Here is a 17,863-nt window from a genome sequence, read left to right as displayed (position 1 = left end):
AACACTCTGAGGTTACACCCACACAGATACCATACGTAACAGGGAGACTTGGGGGGGAGAGCCCCTGTGCACCCGCGCTCGAGGTGGAACCGGCACGCGGAGATTATTTCCATGGGAAGAGCATCCCCAGCGCGCAGGCGTCACATCCCAGCTGGAGAGCAGCTCGGCCAGGGGAAAACCACGAGTATCAGCCGGTGAATCGCCCGTTGCCTGGGCTGCACAGCGAATATCCAAACTCCTGGAAACACAGCGCTGGGACTCCTTACAGATCGGCCAGAGAGGGATTGGCAGAGAAAATCCAGACAGTTCAAAGTTAATTGTGCAACAGATTCCCTTTTTCTCCTCAAATTAGCCAGCCAAGGAAGCCGTCCAGGTCCAGGCACCACTCACCGCACAGATGAGACCGGTCACAGAAACTGTCCTGCTCTGACCGCTCGCCCCGTTTCCCCCCACTGCTGCTGTCTGGAGGCAAAGCCCTCGCCCTCCGTCAGCCTCCTCGGGGCTGTGGGTCCATATCTTAAAGACATTCCCAAATCTTTCTCCTGTTAAAAGCAGAATTGCTGGCACAGGCTTTTTATGGTAGTTTTCTGTTCACTCTGCAGTGTAACACAGGTACATTCAGAAGTTCCCGCAATCCTGACCGAGGAAATTAATTTTATGGTGAATTTCTCATTGACAGAAAAAAAAATTGCAGGAAGAAGCAAAGCTCCGTAAGAAAACGGATTTGGTTTTTGTGTGCTCCCATACCGCACGATTACCAGTTGCCTCCTGCTTTCAGAAAGCAAATAGCCCAGGGAGGATTTGTAAGGGGCAAGAAGCAGAATCAGGCTCCTACATCCCCAGGGCCCCCCTCTGCACCCCCACACCGCCGGGGTCCCCCCAAACCCAAGCATCGTGCCAGGTGGAATGGGGAGGGGATAACCAGCCCCTCGTGCTGATTCTCAAAGGGAGAGCCCCCAATGGCGGGGAGAGAAAAAGAGAGGTCCCCAGGGACCCCACCTCCCCTCCAATCCTGTATTTCCAGCCAAGGCATGAGCTCCCGCCGCGCGGGCAGGGGATGCGGAGTGGAGATGCTGCAGATGCCAACGCAGCGGCGGTGACGTGGGTCCCCAGGGAAGGGACGTGGTCCAGAGGGGACGGCGGAGCAGGCACGTGGGATCTCCTCCCTGCCAGCCCCGGCCCCCACCTCGCAGCTGCTCAGCATCGTGGGCATAACCCCCACGGGCTGAGGGGCTCAGGGTCCCCCCAGGTTCATTGGTGGGTGCTTTTGTCCTCTAAAAGGCACAGAAGGGACTTGGAGAGGGGGAGACCACCCCGACACGCTACTGCCCTGCGCTGCAGCCCCAGCGGATGGAGACGTGTGGAGCACGGCCAGCAGCGGGGACCTGCCCCGGCCCCTCTTCCTACACCCAGTCCTGGGGAAGCCACCGACAAAGTGCACCAGTGTTGGACAACCCTGCCTGCACCCCTGCCTGCACCCCTGCCCACTCTGCATCCCTAGAGCAGCCGAGGGACGGGCAAATTCATCCCATCTTGATCTCAGCAGCTCCATCTGGTTCCTGTTAAATCAGCCACACAAGGTGGAGAGGGTTTCCTCCCCCCACGCTATAGCGTGCGAAGAGGGGGAGGTAAAACAGCTTTTTTAAGACACGGCTGCCCTTCTCTTTACCTTCCTGCCTGGAAGGCAGCCAGGAGCGGCTCATGCCTCCCTGCTCACATCTGGAAGGGACCTTCCCCTCCTGGCGCTCCCTGCGTGCCCCATGCCGGGCACTGCTCCTCTGCACAGGCATCGCTCCTCCACCCCGGGGAACACGCTCGCTCTGGGTCTCGCTTCTCCTCTGTCATCGCAGCAGCTTTGTCCTGAGCTGCTATTTCCAGCCTGTGGGAGTTTCTGATTTTTTTTTTCCTTGTGAGGAACTGGGCAGGTGAACCACAGTCCTGCAGCAGGGAGGGAGGGAGGGATGCTCCGCAGCAGTGAGGGAGGGAGGCTCCTACCCAAGGACAAGCAGCAGGTCAGCCCCGAAATAGAAAACACCCTGAAAGCAGACGTTAGGTTGTCCTAAGCCCCGTCTAAACTGCCATAAAAGCTGCACCGCCTTTCGAGTGTGCTGCCCAGCTGAAGGACCACCGATATCCATGGGCACACAAAAGCAAAGATCCAACCCCACCGCTGAGTCCTCACCTTCCTCGGGCACGGGACTGCATTTTGCTCACATCCCCTGACAGGTCAAAGAAAGTGGGTTCCCCCCATGCCGCAAGCCATAAATGAAACAACTCGCAAGGCGAGGGGCTGTAATCCAAGGGCGAGCCCTGGCACCGGCGGAGAGGAGCCGCGAAGGAGCAAGATCGCAGGAACGGAGCCTGCACACCCGGTGGCAGCAAAGAAACGCGGAGGAGTGCGGGCAGGGGTCTGGCAGGCAGCACCGAGATGCTCCGGGGAGGTGGGGTGGATGGAGGAGCCCAGAGGGCCGGATCCTGCAAGCACAGAGGTAAAAGGTGCAGGACCCTACAGGAGCCCAGAGAGTCAGGGAATGGCAGAGGTGATGCCCGCACATGCAAAGCACCGGGTCTTTTAAAAGGCGAGAATCCCACCCTGCTTCCTAATTATCTCTTTTAGTTTTTAACCAAACCCCGAAGCGTTCCCCTGACTTGGACCATCAGCTGCGCCTGCTTACACCGCCCGTGCCAGTGCTCACCGGCCGCCGCAGCTCCCAGCCAGCCCCCTCTCTGCAGCACACCCGGCCTCACTCTGCTTTAAAACCCAAAAACGGTCCCCAGCCATGCTCAGACGGGGCTGAGCTCTGTACCAACGCAGCCCCAAGCACACGGCCCGGGCAGGAGCCCCGCAGCACCCCTCCTGCCGCGGGCAGGCAGACAGGCAGCACCGAGAACCCTTCCAACAGCCAGCGCAGGGGAAAGCCCTCAGCCTAGGAAAAGCCTTGCGGGATCCCTGCAAGGCATCGGGAGCAGGGTGTTAACCCCCATCCAACCAGAGCTGGGGAGCATCGCTGCGCTACGCGAAAAAAGCAAAGCACTCGGGACCACGACGGATGGCGGAGGCAGGCAGGGACCCTGTTGCGACACCCACCCTTGAGCTGCTGGGGTGCACAGGGGTTCACCCGGAGAGCTTGCTCAACAGCGGCCCAGACCAGAGCAGCACCTGGCTGCTTGCAACACCCAGACGGCACCGCTGGGGTTTGCGGAGCGGCTGGTGCTCTCCCCTTCTTCTCGATTGTCTCTCTGCAAACACGGTGGCTGGAATGAATTCAGGCTCCTGCTGAGATTTCACCCCCCTGGGAGCAATGCAATCGGGCAGCGCTTCCCCAGCCACGCCAGCGTTTATTCATCAAGCACAAGGCAGCGAGGAAGGTCCTCTGGTTAGCACCGGCAAGTCACAGCCAACCCTGGAAACATCTACCAGCCACCGCAAACGTCTCCAGGCGTCTGCATCTTTAGCTCAGGCTCCGAGTGCGTCAGAGCGTTCATAAATACTTTTGCACGATTCAAGGTTTGAAGGAATAAGCCTTCCTGAGAGGCAGCTCACCCCAGCTCCAGCTCAGTGCTAACGCGGTTAGTCACACGCCGGGGGAAGCGGAAGCAGAATGGAGGAGGTAAACTGAGTCACGCAGCTGTTTCATTAAAACGCTATTTCAAAATCATGGACACGAGGGGGATCATGACTGTCGTGGCCCCCAAGAGCCAAGGTTGGCCAAGGAGCAGTTTCCCCTTTGCACGTGTCAAAAGATTTAGCTCTATTTCTCACATTAGCTCACATCGAGTATAATTCCATTGCTATTTTTTAAGCCTACATAACACAAATTAGCCACTTAAAATTTTACTCTTGGATACTTCCAAATGGCTTTACAGCGGAGGGGCTACACTGAAAGATTTTTTGGGCTGCCCGCAGATGACAGTGACAGACAGATTGATGGCAACGAAGTTATTTTGTCTCTTTTTGCAGCTGACTGAATTTGCATTGGTGTTTTCATGGTACAGACTCCACCTTTCATCTAACATGATTAATTCTGTTGTAAATACAGAGAAAGAACCAGCTGCTTCTGGCTTCTTAGCTTCTACTGAGCAGCTGATAAAAAAAAAAAAGTCCTTTTGTTCAAGCATCTCTAGAGCCTCTGCAGACTTTATGAACAGCCTTTTATTTCAAAAGGTTAGAGAAACGCAACGTCTAGGGCTGGCGTATCCTGCTTTTCTCACCACAAATCTGGATGGTATCTGCTGCAATCGGAGCGCCCGCAGCACTGACGGTCCCCCATCGGCCGGGGATGTAACAGGCATTGGGTACAGAAGGTTTTGCTCGTGTCTTTGCAGGGTCCTCGTGAGAGCAGCTTGTGCCCGTCAGAGAAGAGGTTGGGCAACCTGGAGATTCCCAAAACCAGCGCCGGGATCCCGCGGATCCTCTGGCAGGAACAAGGCAGCTGAGACGTAACGGGATATGAATGCAAATCCACGAGCCGTAAGGGTCGGGCAGGTTATTCGCGGGCTGAACACACCGCGTGTCCCCAAACCACACTGGTACAGAAAGGGCGAAGGGAAGGGGGTGTGCCGCGAGCCTCGGGTGTAAAATTCCAACAGAGAAAGAAAAGCGTTTGGTAAAGGCACACAGAGGAGCCTCGGCAGGAGGGTGCCGTTTGCGAGCCAGCCGCCAAGAGGTGCCAGCAGCTCTTCAGAGCCTCGGCAGCTCCTCCGGCTCCCGTTTCGCACCATTCTTCCTTTCTCCCTTTTCTTTAGCAATGGCCCCAGTCAGCCCAGTTTCAGCTCTGCTGGGGGAGCTGGGTGTGGGGAAGCAGCAGGGCTCTCCCTGCCATCACCCACCCCGTCCGCCCTGGTTTTACTCCTGCTTGGTGTGAAAATGCACCCAAAGCCCAAATCTCCCCCGAGGTGGTTTGGAAGAGCTGAATTAACCCCCCCACACCCCGTGTTCACACCAGTACAGGAGAGAAGCACAAAAGGTTTTGCCTGGTAACACGGGGCAATGCTGGCACTGCCGAAAAGGGAGCCGGCTGAGAGCGGCTGCTGGCGAGCAGGGATGCCGGGAGCAGGGACGCCGGGAGCAGGGACGCCGGGAGCACCGAGAGCCTTCACTACCCAATTACAGAATATAGTGACCCTGCTTGGCAGGAATGGGAAACAAAGTCACCGCACGCTTTCCGACAGCTCCGGCAGCTGCTCCTACCCGTTGGGGATGCTGCTTTTGTGGAAAATCTCCGCATGTCTCTGTAGGGAGAGTGGGGAGCCTGTGCCAGGGATCCTGCCTGCTCCCAGCTCAGCCGCGACAGGATGAGAAGACGACAGCATCCTTGTGGGGACAGATGGAGATACTGGGCAGGGGCGCTGGGGAGAGGAAGGTGTCCCGGCTCCTGGGAGCCTACGCCACTCGCTCTTGCTCATAATTTCCTTTAAACTCTCTATGCTGGCCCCGAGAAGAGGGACTTGCCCAGGCTGATTTCACTCGACCTCAACCTGATGTACGTGTTTCTAGCTTTCAGTCTGATCTTCAGGGTTTTTTTCCTCCCCTCCCTCTGAAGTTCCCCATGGGTGAAGCTCCCCACACAAACAGCTACCAGTGTGTAGCTAAGCTGGCAGCATCACCAGGGATGTTTAATGGGGGTAAAGGAGAGGAGAAAAAACAACCCAGTGTGATACACGCAAACCCCTCGGCAGCGAGCAGCGCAGGGAGGAGGTTGTGAGTGCCTCCTGATGCAGCCCAGCACCCCCTAAATCCCGGGGGGGGACACCTAGTGCACCTATTCAGTCCCCAGCAGCCCCCCGCGGTGGTACCCACACACGCTGCCTCCTCTCCATCGGCCCCCCCAGCTCCATTGACCTGCCCAGCGAGGCAGAAACGCAGAACTGTTGCAGAAACCAGGCATCGATGACAGAAACCTTTTTTCACGTCTGACAAACACAATCGCTAGGAAAATGCAACAGCACTAGGAATTTCTTCTGCTCCCTCTGCCCACACTTGTGCTTCCAGACAAGCTTCAGTCAATCAACACATCTCCAACCACCCTGGCACGGGAGCTATATGGGACAGACAACCTCCAAGAGGCAAAGGCGTGCACAAAACCCGACGCACGCAGAGCAGAAGCGGCGTTGTGGCTTACCTGGCACTTTGGAAGGTCGCAGATGCGGATTTTCCAATAGCCCCGAATCCAACTCCCACTGCCAGACCCTCTGAAACAGGAAGGAAAAAAAACCAAAACAGTAAGGTCAAACCCTACAACAGCCCTGAGACTGTCCCTCCTCCTGCGTTCCGACGGAGCAAAGACTGGCATGAGCAGGACTCCGGGCCAGGTCGTTACCCCTCTCATTTTAATCTAAGTTCACTTAATCTAAGCTCAATACAAGAGCCTGCCACGCTGCCCAGGGTACTTCTCCACTATGAACCCAAACCAACAGTTTCTGGGGAAGCCAACAGAGAGAGATTTCTGTATTTCTGAGGGTACTGGAGAGGAAAAGGCCACGATCCCCACCAGCTGAAATGCTTTTTTAATAAGGACCATAGCACCTTACGGTGTGATACGCCGAAGTCTGTTCAAAATGGTTCAGGCTCAGCAAACCTCTCTGCAGAGAGGCGTCTCTGCAAGGTGCAGATGAATTGGTGCCACAGGGGATTTGCAGAACCACCAAACACCAACTTCTCCCATAAACTCACCCGGAGCTGCGCTAAGCCAGGACCAGGTTCCCAGCAACGCCGCCTCCCCAGTTTCTGGTCTCCCCGTGCCCAAATACCAGCACCACGCCTGTACGGACAATCTCCAAAGCAGAAGGAAACCCAAACTCCACAGGAAAATTCCCACCCTGCAGATTATTTTAGATTACAGTTAATCCCGTAACCCCCAAAGAAAACCAGCCGAGGAACCTTCCCAGGAGGGCAGTGGGTGGAGGCGGGAGACCTGCGATCCGCCACTGCATCCTCCGTGCAGCTCCTCGGGGATAACTGCTCCATCCTTCCCGCTCCCCTCCTGCCATTTTTGCTCTCCCCCTCAAACTTTTCCTATCCTCCCACCACTGCCACAGCACCCTCGTCACTCCCAGAAAAGAGCTGATCTTCAGAAAGTGTCAAACCATGGCTACTTTTTTTTTTTTTCTTTTCTTCTCGCTCCTTTGTTTAAAATCCCCATTTTTGTTTTTGCAGCTCCTCTGGTATCGCTCCCCTCCAAGCGAGGTGGGGGGGAAAACATTTGAAGAACAAAAGCAAACCTGTTTGTGGAGCCGGCTGGGCTGTACAGCCTTCAAAGGAGGCAATTACCTGCTCCAGCTGCAGGCAGCCACACGAGGGGACAGTGGGGACCATTCAGATGAGCATTCAAACAGGTTGAAAATGTCACTGAGAGTGTTTACCTGTGTACTGGAGGATAAGGTCTCAGAAGAGGAGGACTGTGTGTGTGTTTGCGGTCTTCTGAATTTCCAGTTGCCTTGGAAACGCACCATAAAAAGCAGAACTAACTCGGATAATCACGGCATTTGCATCCTCGCGTCCAGGCTGAGCGTGGAGAATCGAAATGCTACAACTCTTCAGAGCCCTGGTCCAAGGCTGGTGCCAAGGCTCAGGATGGAGACAGGGAACACGCAGCAGCCATCAACCCTACGTACAGGGTTACGGGGTACCGAGACTCCAAATTATCCCTAAAACACCACGACTGGGCGACAACTCCATCTAGTGAAACCGCCAGAGGAACCGAGGCACACGGGGCACACGCCAGACCTGGGAGGGATCGCACACTTGTGCAAAGCTCTTGTGCAAGGCTCTCACACTGCCCCACCACCACCTGCCCAGGAGACGGGCGAGCGCCCCGGGGCAGGAGCAGAGCCGTGGAGGGCTGCAGATGGTGATGGCTTTGGAGGTCTCTGCTCTGCAGGCAGTTAAGCAAATTTTGGAGGAAGATCTTTTTAAAAACATTTGATGGCTGTGCTCAGTACGGCTATGAGGATGTAATGAAGCTCCGCATAAATGGGTCTGGCACTGCTCTTCCGAAAGATTTCTTTTTAAGCAAGACTTGCCCGGAGAGCAAAATTCAAAGGACAAAAGTGCTAATTTGTGCAAATAACAAAAATAGCTTTGACGGAGGGGAAAAACCACAACAATTTCCCGGCTGCAAAGCAAGTCTCACGGAATAAGAAACTCAGCAGCACGATTAATGAAAGTACAAATTACATATACGTGGAAACAAATTATGGGAAATTAAAATCAACAGATGGTGCGTAGTGAACTGCTTATTTGGAGAGGGAGAAGCAGCCGATGGTGGAAGCTGCAGCACGGTGGAGATGCTCACCAGCACGGAGAGGAGGAGGTGACAGAGCAGCCTCTGGCCACAGGCTCCTTGGGTCTCCGCTTCCCACGAGAGCACACGAGAGCTGGGGCAGGATGAGTACGACCACGAATCGGCCAACGGGCTGGTGAGCCCAGAGCATCCAACAGGAACTCACAGCCAGGCAAGTCGGGTGTCACGCGTGGTCCAGAAACAGCAGGGACCCCAGCACATCCCGCTGTCACTGCTGAGGCTTGGGAAACCTCTGATTATATATAGTAGCTACTGTGTGACACACTCAGCCCATCGCTGTGATTTGTTTCAAATATTTCACTTAGAAAAGCCTGCCAAGATGACACAATAACTTCACCGCTTCAATAACACAGGTTCAGCCTCTTTCAAAGAAGATGTCAAATCTCGAAACGACTCTGTTTTGCAGATAAGCAAGCAGTTACACAAAGATTTACACGGAAAACAAACAGAAAGAGCTTGCTGCCAGTTTGCCCTCGCTCAAAGCTCGCATCCAGCTCAGCCCTCCGGTTGTAGCCCCTCTCTCGGGTATTCTGCACATACTCAAATTATAAATAGCCCAAGCGACTTCTTCAGGTGGGAAAAGACACAAAAAGAGAAAGGTTAATGTTTCTATGTCAACCACTTACAGATACGCTGCACTGAAGGCTCTGCAAATGCATGACTAAGACATTAGGTCACTGAAGATGGGTGTGGGAGAGCAGATCCCCTCACTCACTGAAGGCTCGGGCATCAGCCTGGAAAATAAACAGCCCTGCAAGATTTCGGGTTCTTGGCACCATGGCGAGCAAAGGCAAAGAGGAGCACAGTCCCAGGCTACCCCGAACGACTCAAGGATTTACGGTGGGCCACCACTCTGCAGAGGGCAAGGAAAAAGCTCCACAGTTTGGGAAGTGAAAGGGCGTGGAAGGCAGGCACGCATGTCCCACAGGAAGCCTTTCCAGGTCAGAGAGGGTTTTTCTGAGGATTTCAGTGGCTGAAGCAGTTGTCAGCCCCTCTTGGAACCGGTGATGGAGCTGGAAGAGCCAGAGAGGCTGCACAGCCCTGTTAGCTGGAGAGCTCGCATGGTGAAGGCACCAGGCTGGGGCGTTAATTCGGCATCTCTTCACAGAGTTGCAGAACAAAGAAAGAAAAATATGACCAATCTCAGCCACTGACAAGAAAACGCTTCTATTTAACCTAAACAAAGGGATTTTGCCTCTCTTGGGCTTCCTTGGCTTTGTAATTCAAGACGCTTTATCCTGATAAGGCATTACCCAGGGATCAAACTAATCCTATGCTAACTTAAGGATCAGCTACAAACCTCTCAGTCGGCAGTGCTCGTTGCAAAGGCATGTTTTCCTCTCTGCTTGTTTTTCAAGAAAAGAAAAAAAAAAAGCATCTCCAAAACCTCCACCTGCAAAGCAATAACCGTGTTGGAGGGTCGCTAGAGAGAAACCTGTTGTTAATGCCAGGCGGCCAGGGGATGTTACGGCAGCCTGCTGATTGCGGTGGCGAGGGCAAAAAGCACGATATCCGTACATCTCCTTACACGCTATGTCTGATATACAAACCTGATCTAAACCAGGGCACCTTCATAGCACCATGGCCCATCTTCTGGCCCCGAAGCCAAGGGGAATCCATTCTCCCTGCTCACGCCATCCCTGGGGCCAAGCCCTGCCATGCTCCTCCACTCTTCCTTCCCTTCTGGCTGTTGCTGCGCGCAGGATCGGCTCCCTGCTCCGCAGCCTCAGAGGGCACGTTCGGAGCGATGCGGATGGTAGCCATGGATGGGCACAGCAGGAGAGGACCGTGCAGGAGTGGGGACAGCACGCAGGTCTAGCGAGAACATTGCTCCAAGCCCCCCAAAAAAAAAGCATCTTCACAGGGAAGGCAGCCAGTGCAAAATTTGGAAAGGAAAAGCCAAGAGGGAACAGCAGAGCAAGGAGGAGTCGGTGCAAAGGGAAGGACCGTGGCAAGGGGAGCAGAGCAAAGCTGGACGAGCACAGAATCACGTCAAGGCACCGCGGGCAGGCAGAAGATGACAGCGCGGTACGACACGATGGCTGCAGCACTGAGCAGAGCAGCCAAGGAGAGATTTACCCAGCGCATGAAAAGCTGACAAGGAGGACATCAGCCAAGGGAGCAAAGCGAGGGCCACGCTGCTCCCAGCACACCTCCGACACCTTCACGCTTGGCCTGAGGTCCCTGGCTCCCCCAACGCTCATCGACCGGCGTTCAAGCACCGGCGAGCAGAGGGGACTCAGAGGCATGTGGCATGCTGTTACAGCTCTGGTTTTATTTTGACTTTAATTTCACTTCAGTGCCCCATCGGCAGAGCTGCAAAACAGCACAAGATGTTCCGTCTCGTTGAGCCAGGAGGACAGCGACAACGTTCCTGCCTGCTCTGATCCACAGGAGCACACAAACTGGCTGGGCTGGGCTCTGGGATGAGGTCCAGCACCGATCCATCTCCTCCCCCTTGGCGTGGAAAGCACCGCACGCTCCCACCCCGTGCCGGGATGTTCCCAGGGAGGCCGAAGCTCTCCAGCCCCAAGGGACTGCGTGGGCTCCTGAGGTGGTGCTCTGGGCTACCGGAGGGTCTCTTGCCTTTGGACTAACCCAAAAAAAGTGCCCAGTGCTGCACTTTCCAGGGAATTCTTCTCCTCGGCAGGGAGGAGAGGGAGGTTTGCTCAGGCAGGAGCGAGGTGCTGGCATCGAGGCAGCCCGCAGCAGACGTGGGACAGTCCTGGGGCACCTGGACATGACTCTGCACTGCCAGTTCCTAACCGGCCCTGAGGCCAGAGACCTGGATAAGGATAATGTAGAAAACACACAAATCACTTTAAAAAGGAGAGATTTACTGAAGAGATGCTTCTGCTTTGAAAGCAGAAGGCTCAGTCAGTAACAGAGACGGCTCCGGCCAGCCCAGACTCGCTGCCGGGTGCTGGACGTGCTCGATCAGAGGGGAGGAAACCCCCAAACTACGCAGAAGTTGTGAAACTAAGAGAGACTGAACTCACCCGGGAAGCTGCTTTGCTTTCCCCGGTCTGAAATCTCATTTTGCCCACTTCCCCCGGTCTGAAATCACCTTCTGCCGCTGCCCACAGCATTGAACGCTGTTTCTTTGTGCTCACGCTCTCCAATTCCAAGATGCACCGGGTCCAGCCCTGCCCGGAGCAGCCGGCCGTGCCGAGAGCACCCGCTTCCACGCTCACGTCGCAGGGCTCCTCCGGCTGCAAACGCCACACGAGCCTCAAGTTCAAAGGATCAACCCGAAAGCGGAATGGCTGACTCCATCCCATCAAACCTCTCCCTTATCACCCACTGCCTGAGTCTGTAAGAGCTTGGCAAGCTGAAAGAACCGGGTGAAGTTAAGCAGGCTGCGATTTTAAATCCTACTCAGGGCAGCTTGTGCAGCCAGACGGGGATCACAGCCCTCCGCCTCCATCAGCGGCCAGAAAAACCCTCCTGCAAACCCAGGGTCCAGGATCGTGGGGCTCGCTGAGATCCTGCCCCCGCCAGCTCCGTTTCTGAGCATGAAATGAGCTTCACAGCCACCGCGGGAAGCCACTCGTAATCCTCGGGAGAAGATCTGTTCACAAAACCAACCAAAAATAAAAGCCCTTTGGATTCCTTAGAAATCCGACCAACTAAATAGCAAGCATCGCTCATGGGGCCTTGATAAATTACGGTGGCAAGTAAATTAACCCCACTTATTATGTTACTCATATGCTACAAAGAGCAAGAAAATAAGCAGTGGATAGAGAACAATATCCTACAGGAATGTTAAAAAAAAAAAAAAAGAATCCACTAAACAAAATTCACTTTTCTCTCCAAATCAGTTTGCCATCACGTAGGCAGGATTTCAGGAACGTAGAAAATGACATCGCAGCACCCCAGAGTTCATGCCGTGCCCAGGATCGCTGCTCTAACACGTGTCTGTTCTGCAGGTAGCGATGCCGCTCGCCTGCCCTCTGCTCGGTCTCACCTCACGTAGGAACGCGGCGGCGGGCAGAGCTGCGCCGGGATGCTACGGGCAGACCTGACAGCCCGCTCTTGTGGAACAGCATCGGAGGGTTGGGGGTTGGGGTTTTCCCCCTTCTCTTGATGTACAAGCAGGTTAGGACAGCAGTGACAGGGGACCACAGACCCGCTCGTTATCCATTCATTTATCCCATGCCATCCGCTCTCCGAGAGGATGCGCTCGGCAGGGTGCTGGCAGCACAGCCCACCCATCACCCACCTGTGGGTGGCTTTGCCTCAAAAATACCCTTGCAGGAAACTCCTCTGGGGACGCAGCACGGCCGCCCGGGCAGGCAGGGGAGGAGCATCCGCGGTGACAATAAAACAAGAAGCAACTCACAGATCCCACAGTTTGAACAAAGGCAAAATCTTGGGCTTGGAGGGAGGGCAAAGATTAGAGGAAAAGCAGGTTTGTAAATACCTTCTACCTAGAGCAGAAATACCGCAGCTCTGCCTGCCGGGGACGCGGGATTTCTGGGGCAGATAAGGAAAGCAGGGCTCAGCAGAGGTCTGTGCCTGCAGAGCTTTGAAAGAAATGGAAGGAATTATGGATTTAACAGCAGTAAACGCCTTTGTGAGCAGAGGGAAGAGTCTGCAATCCTGAGAATACCCTTTGCACAACCTAACGCACGCCCGATGCAAAACAGGACTGTGGGCACCAACGCGGATGCCGGGTCAGAGGATTCATTGCAAAAGCATCCTCTGATCAAACGAAGCAAACGCTGCTGGGCTCATAAACAGCTGCCCTAGTCCTTCTCCTCCGTAACGCCAAATATTGCAACACCTGCACGTAACTCGGTGCTTTACAGCCACTGACCCATCCTCCACCTGCAAACTGGGACCGCGCGTCCCCCACCAGCACCTCGAGCCTGGCAGCAGCGTCAGCGGAGCCGTGAGCGACATTATCTCCTCCTGCGAGGATTTACGGAGCTAATTCTCCTGGGTCAGCAAATGAACACGCTTCCTTTAGGAAGGTACTACGGATGCCAACATGTCATCAATTATTCATCCTGCTCTTTGAAGAACTGTTAAGTTCCTAGTGGGAAATTAATCTTGCTATAATGAAGTTTGTGTTTCTATGAGATTTTAAGCATGTCTCTGTCGCCACTATTCAAACTCTTAACGTTTTTTTTTTCCCCCAAGATCAAATTCCAGTTCCCTCTAGGTAACGTCATTTTGCCATGACTGCACAACAAAGTGCAGAGATTACCAGATTTCAGTGATTTTCTTGTTTCTAGGTATCCACCATTATAAGACTAGCAAGCAGAAGGTTAAAGTCATTTTTTAAAGCCTTTTTTCTTTTCTTTAACTTAACCAAGCCAGAAAGCAGCAGATCTCGTTTTGCATTTGGAACACAAATCCTACCGCTGCTCCGGAGGTGGCCTTGCCTATCCACCACCGCGTACACACACGGCACTACGTCCCACCAGCTCCAGTCCTGGTAAGCGGCGTTCCCCCCAAAGGTCCCAGCACGGCGGTGTGAGCGCTCCTACTCCTGACCTGCTGCTCTCCGCATCGTGTTTCTCTTCCGCATCCCTAACCATGGGTTCTTCTGAGAGAGCGCGTCTGCATCTCTGGCACGCGACTTCCCCGTACGAAGCAGCCTGGCTGGATTTCCAGCTCCCCGTGCAGCGCAGGATCCCTGGGGCACCCTTCGCCTCCCGCTTCAGCCCGCAGGGCCGCTCCTCGGGATGCCGGCAGCACCCTCCCTGCTCCCCAGGATTTCCAGCAAACTGCACCAGCACAAGAGCGTGGTGATGCTAACCCCCCCGCAAAGTCCACAGCCCCAGCTCCCTCAAAGGCAGTAAGAAGAAACCTGCATCTCCAGACCCGCACGAATCGCCCCATCAGCACGCGTAAGGTTCCCATCGCCATGCTAGAAACTGCTGCTGCCCGCCCACGCACGCGCGTGTAACACACCTACATCTTCCGGTTAAACGCTTATGGCACCCATCACCGCTACCGTGCTGCTTAATGAAAACAAACGAAGCTGCAGTTTATTATAAGAGATTGCTGCTCATTAGAGTTTGGCTTCGATTCAGCTCACCCAGGTGGGACGCAGCTCCCCGGGCTCAGGCAGAAAGTTCTCCTGGGGGGAGATAACTGTGAAGTCCTCGTCCGCTACACGTGCGCGTGAGGAGCATCCGGGGAGCAGCAACAGATTGAGGTGTGGACAGAGCAAAGGCACAGGAGTCCCTCGAGCATTACATCGTCGTGAATTACTACGAAGCGGTGCAGCGCGCCCGACCCGAAGGCAGCCCTTCAGCCCCACGTACGAGCTGTCTGCGCAGCTCCCGGCGCCAACAGGAGCTGGGACAAAGTCACGCTGCCCAAGCAGGATTTCAGCTTGGTTTATGCCTTCTCTTCAGCCCTGCAGAAGCAGCCAACTAACGAGACCTGATCACTCCTAATTATTACCCTAACCAGAAATCCTTTCATCAGAACAGAGACAGAATTTAAATGATTAATTTGCAGTTTATAGTGGCATGTAATATTATTTGTGGTATGAATTATTCACTCGTCCCCTCTCCTCCCACGGGTTCCCAGTGAACAAGAGCTTTTGTCTGAGGGATGTATGGTGGGACGGGGAAGTGGCCCGGTCCCCTCTCCCCTGCAGATTTGCACACTGCAGCCCACGCAGCGCTCGCATCCTGACCCTGCCAACAGACAGTGACAGGACAGAGAAAACAAAACCCAAGGCACCAGCTGGATTAACGTGCCCAGACGAAGCCATCCTGGGCAATCGTTATTCTCACGACTATTTACAAGCACAGGCAGATGCAGGAAGCAAGCAGGCAGAGCCACGAAGCCCTGCGGATCCCGCTCAGCAGAGCCTCACCGCGTCACCCCTCCGAAACGCTGGCTGTTAAAAAACCAACAGGAGAACTAAACTCATTTCGGTGCTATCTCACACCACAACGCCCCAGAGGGAGCAAACAAATAAAACGTGTGAGCATGGCTGGGCACGTCATACGGAGAGCTGCCAGCTCCGGCACGGCTGGTACCGACGGGAAGCCCTGCAGTGCCTGCTCCAGTAACCCCACATCCGTGGGGGCAAAACCTGATAAAGATTTGTGGGGATGGCAGCAATAGGAAACCACAGCAAAGTCAGGCAGTTTGAAAATGGAGAAAATGGAGAGAAATTGCCTTTCTGGGTAGGGAATTGCATGTAAGCCACCACAGACATGCTTCTGCATCGCATGTTAGCTCAGCTCCTCTCTCCTGCTCCTGGAACAGCTCTATAAATGACTCGGGAGTTTACCCATTAGAGGCATTAATGAAGCACTGATTCAGCAGTGGCTGAGGCTCGTGACATGCACAAGCTAAGCTGAAAGAAGGTAAAACATCTCAAAAGCTTCTGACGTGCCCAGACAGCTCAACTCTGTCACTTTGATTTTGAAAGATAAAAATCTCATGGTGCAGCTTTGCTTCCAAGTTTTCCAGGGATTCGCAGACGGGTCCCATCAAGGTTACGCAAGAGGTGATGAAAAACAGCAGACGATGACAGGGTCAAGCCACCCATCACCTGGAAAAGCAAACGGTCGAAATCCCCAGCTCACCAGTGCTTAACAGCAGAATGGACACGAAGAAAGCCAAACCATAACACTGTGTGCAAGGCCATGGAATTAAAATGCCATTAAAAGGGGATTTAAAGCCAAAATGGGCTACCAAATGCATTACCCTGGGGGGATCCCAGGCAATTTTACAGGAGCTTTGTCTGAAATAAAGCCTCCAGAATTGGCGATTCCCACCAGTGAACCCACCTGCACGCGACCCGCCGAGCTGAAGGGGTTTGGTTTGGTTTGAAACAAGGGGACCAGCGAGCTCGAGCTGCTCCGAGCAAACCTGGTAGGATGCGACACAAGGTGGCTCTGGGTGACTCCTGGCAACAGATACAGGGGAAAAAACAGCCCAAAAAAAGCTCGTGACCTTGCTCGAGGATTTGTGTCCATTAAACAAGGTGGAATTTGGGCAGCACAAGGCCATTCTCCTAATGCCATCTCCTGGTTTACCCCACAGGAGCCAGACCATCTACATCCCATCCCGATCCACTTTTCTCCCCCTTTCACCAAAGCATGACGACGTGGAGTAAATCGTCATTTCAACCCATCGAGCTGCAACAGCTAAACAGGGGCTGACGAGGCAGCGTACGGCCACTGCTTACATCTGAGATACCCACCGTAAAGAGTTAAAGATGCTGGCATTAACTGCCCAGCATCCCAAAACTCCTTCATCATGGAAACACTTCTCTGGAAAAAGAAAACTCTCTCCCAGATTAACAACCCAGAACCACCCGAAAAGCAGGGACCGACCCGTGCTGGAAATGGGCTCTCCCTGACCTCACGCAACCTGAATCCATCTCAGATATTTAATGTTTCATTTCTAGCACGCAAATGATTTCTCAGGCCACTGCTCACCGATGTTTAATGCAACAGACCTGCAAGATCTGATGGGGATAAGAAAGAAAAAGAGCTTCCACATGCATATTTCAGCAGACTTTCCTTCCAGCTAGTGAAAACACTGTATTTAATTGGCTTTTGTCACCTTTGTGGCCGTTACCACTTACAAAACACCGATCACCAACTCAAAGTGATGCCACAGAGATAAACGTACATTATCAGTTCTCCGCTGGCTTTTCAGGTGTCTGCCTACAAATTAGTTTTTGAAATAAGAGCTGCTGTCAGTGGGGCATTAGAGACCCCGCGCTCTCCCCCCGTAACGGTGCCAGCGCGATGGGCTGTGACACCTGCGGGCTGCAGAGGAAAACTTCCCAACCGTGCCCCCGTAAAACATGAAATTACCTTTACGTCGGGCTGTTATTCACGCACCGTTTCCCGAGGCAGCCCGGACCCGAAGCCTCAGCCTCCATCTGCCCAGGAGGAGCAAGGGGAGGTCCCGAGGGAGCCGGGCCGGTGGCCACGGAGCTGAGAGCGGCCCAGAGCCCTTCCCGTCCCCGTCCCGAGTGCCCATGGGAGGATTTCTTTTTTAGCTGCCACCTTTACGGGACCAGGTTTTTGCTGGCGGCACCTTGCCCTGAGCAGGGCAGAGCCGTCCCGCGGCTGCTGAGAGCATCGCCCGTGGCCGGGGCTGCCGCCCACATCCTTCGCCCGGTGCCGGCACCTCGCCCGGCTGCCTCCCCACGCTTTCCACCCGCTCGTACAGAAACTTAATGAATTTGAGCAAGTCGTTTCAATCCACAGAGGTAGTTAATAGATGAAAATGTCAAAATATGTGCTGATGAGGCGACAATTAATGGGAGATTTAACGAAAGGTTAAAGCAACCTTTCCCAGAGCGAGCGCGTGCGTGCGGCCGTGCTCCTCCTGATCCCACATGAGTCACCGCCGTGCGAAACACTCCGGTTAGCACTGAACACCCAGCTCCATCTTCATGGACTGCATCGGATCTGACCTTCCTCCTCTCCCCCCGGCCATTTGCAGGGCCATCACGTCGCAGCACCATTGCTAACAACCACCGCTCGATCCCTGACGCATCCGCGCCCGAAGGGTCCCTCCGGAAATCAAATCGGAGATGCAATGGGCGGCAGCCTCGGAAAGCC

The 17,863-nt window shown here is 54.3% G+C and overlaps 1 protein-coding gene across 1 annotated transcript in view; it reads right to left on the bottom strand.

Annotated features, from left to right (window-relative positions):
- Positions 1-17,863, bottom strand: part of SLC39A11 (solute carrier family 39 member 11) — a 95,650-nt gene that overhangs the window by 18,602 nt on the left and 59,185 nt on the right. The window contains exon 7 of the mRNA XM_054846829.1: positions 6,123-6,192. Within this exon, the coding sequence (XP_054702804.1) occupies positions 6,123-6,192 (70 nt within the window). The remainder of the gene's footprint in view (positions 1-6,122; positions 6,193-17,863) is intronic.

Source organism: Grus americana, chromosome 18 (genome assembly GCF_028858705.1).
Source record: "Grus americana isolate bGruAme1 chromosome 18, bGruAme1.mat, whole genome shotgun sequence".
In the NCBI taxonomy this organism is placed as follows: domain Eukaryota; kingdom Metazoa; phylum Chordata; class Aves; order Gruiformes; family Gruidae; genus Grus; species Grus americana.
Note: the sequence above shows the minus strand (reverse complement) of the source record. Positions and strands in the feature narration are given on the sequence as shown.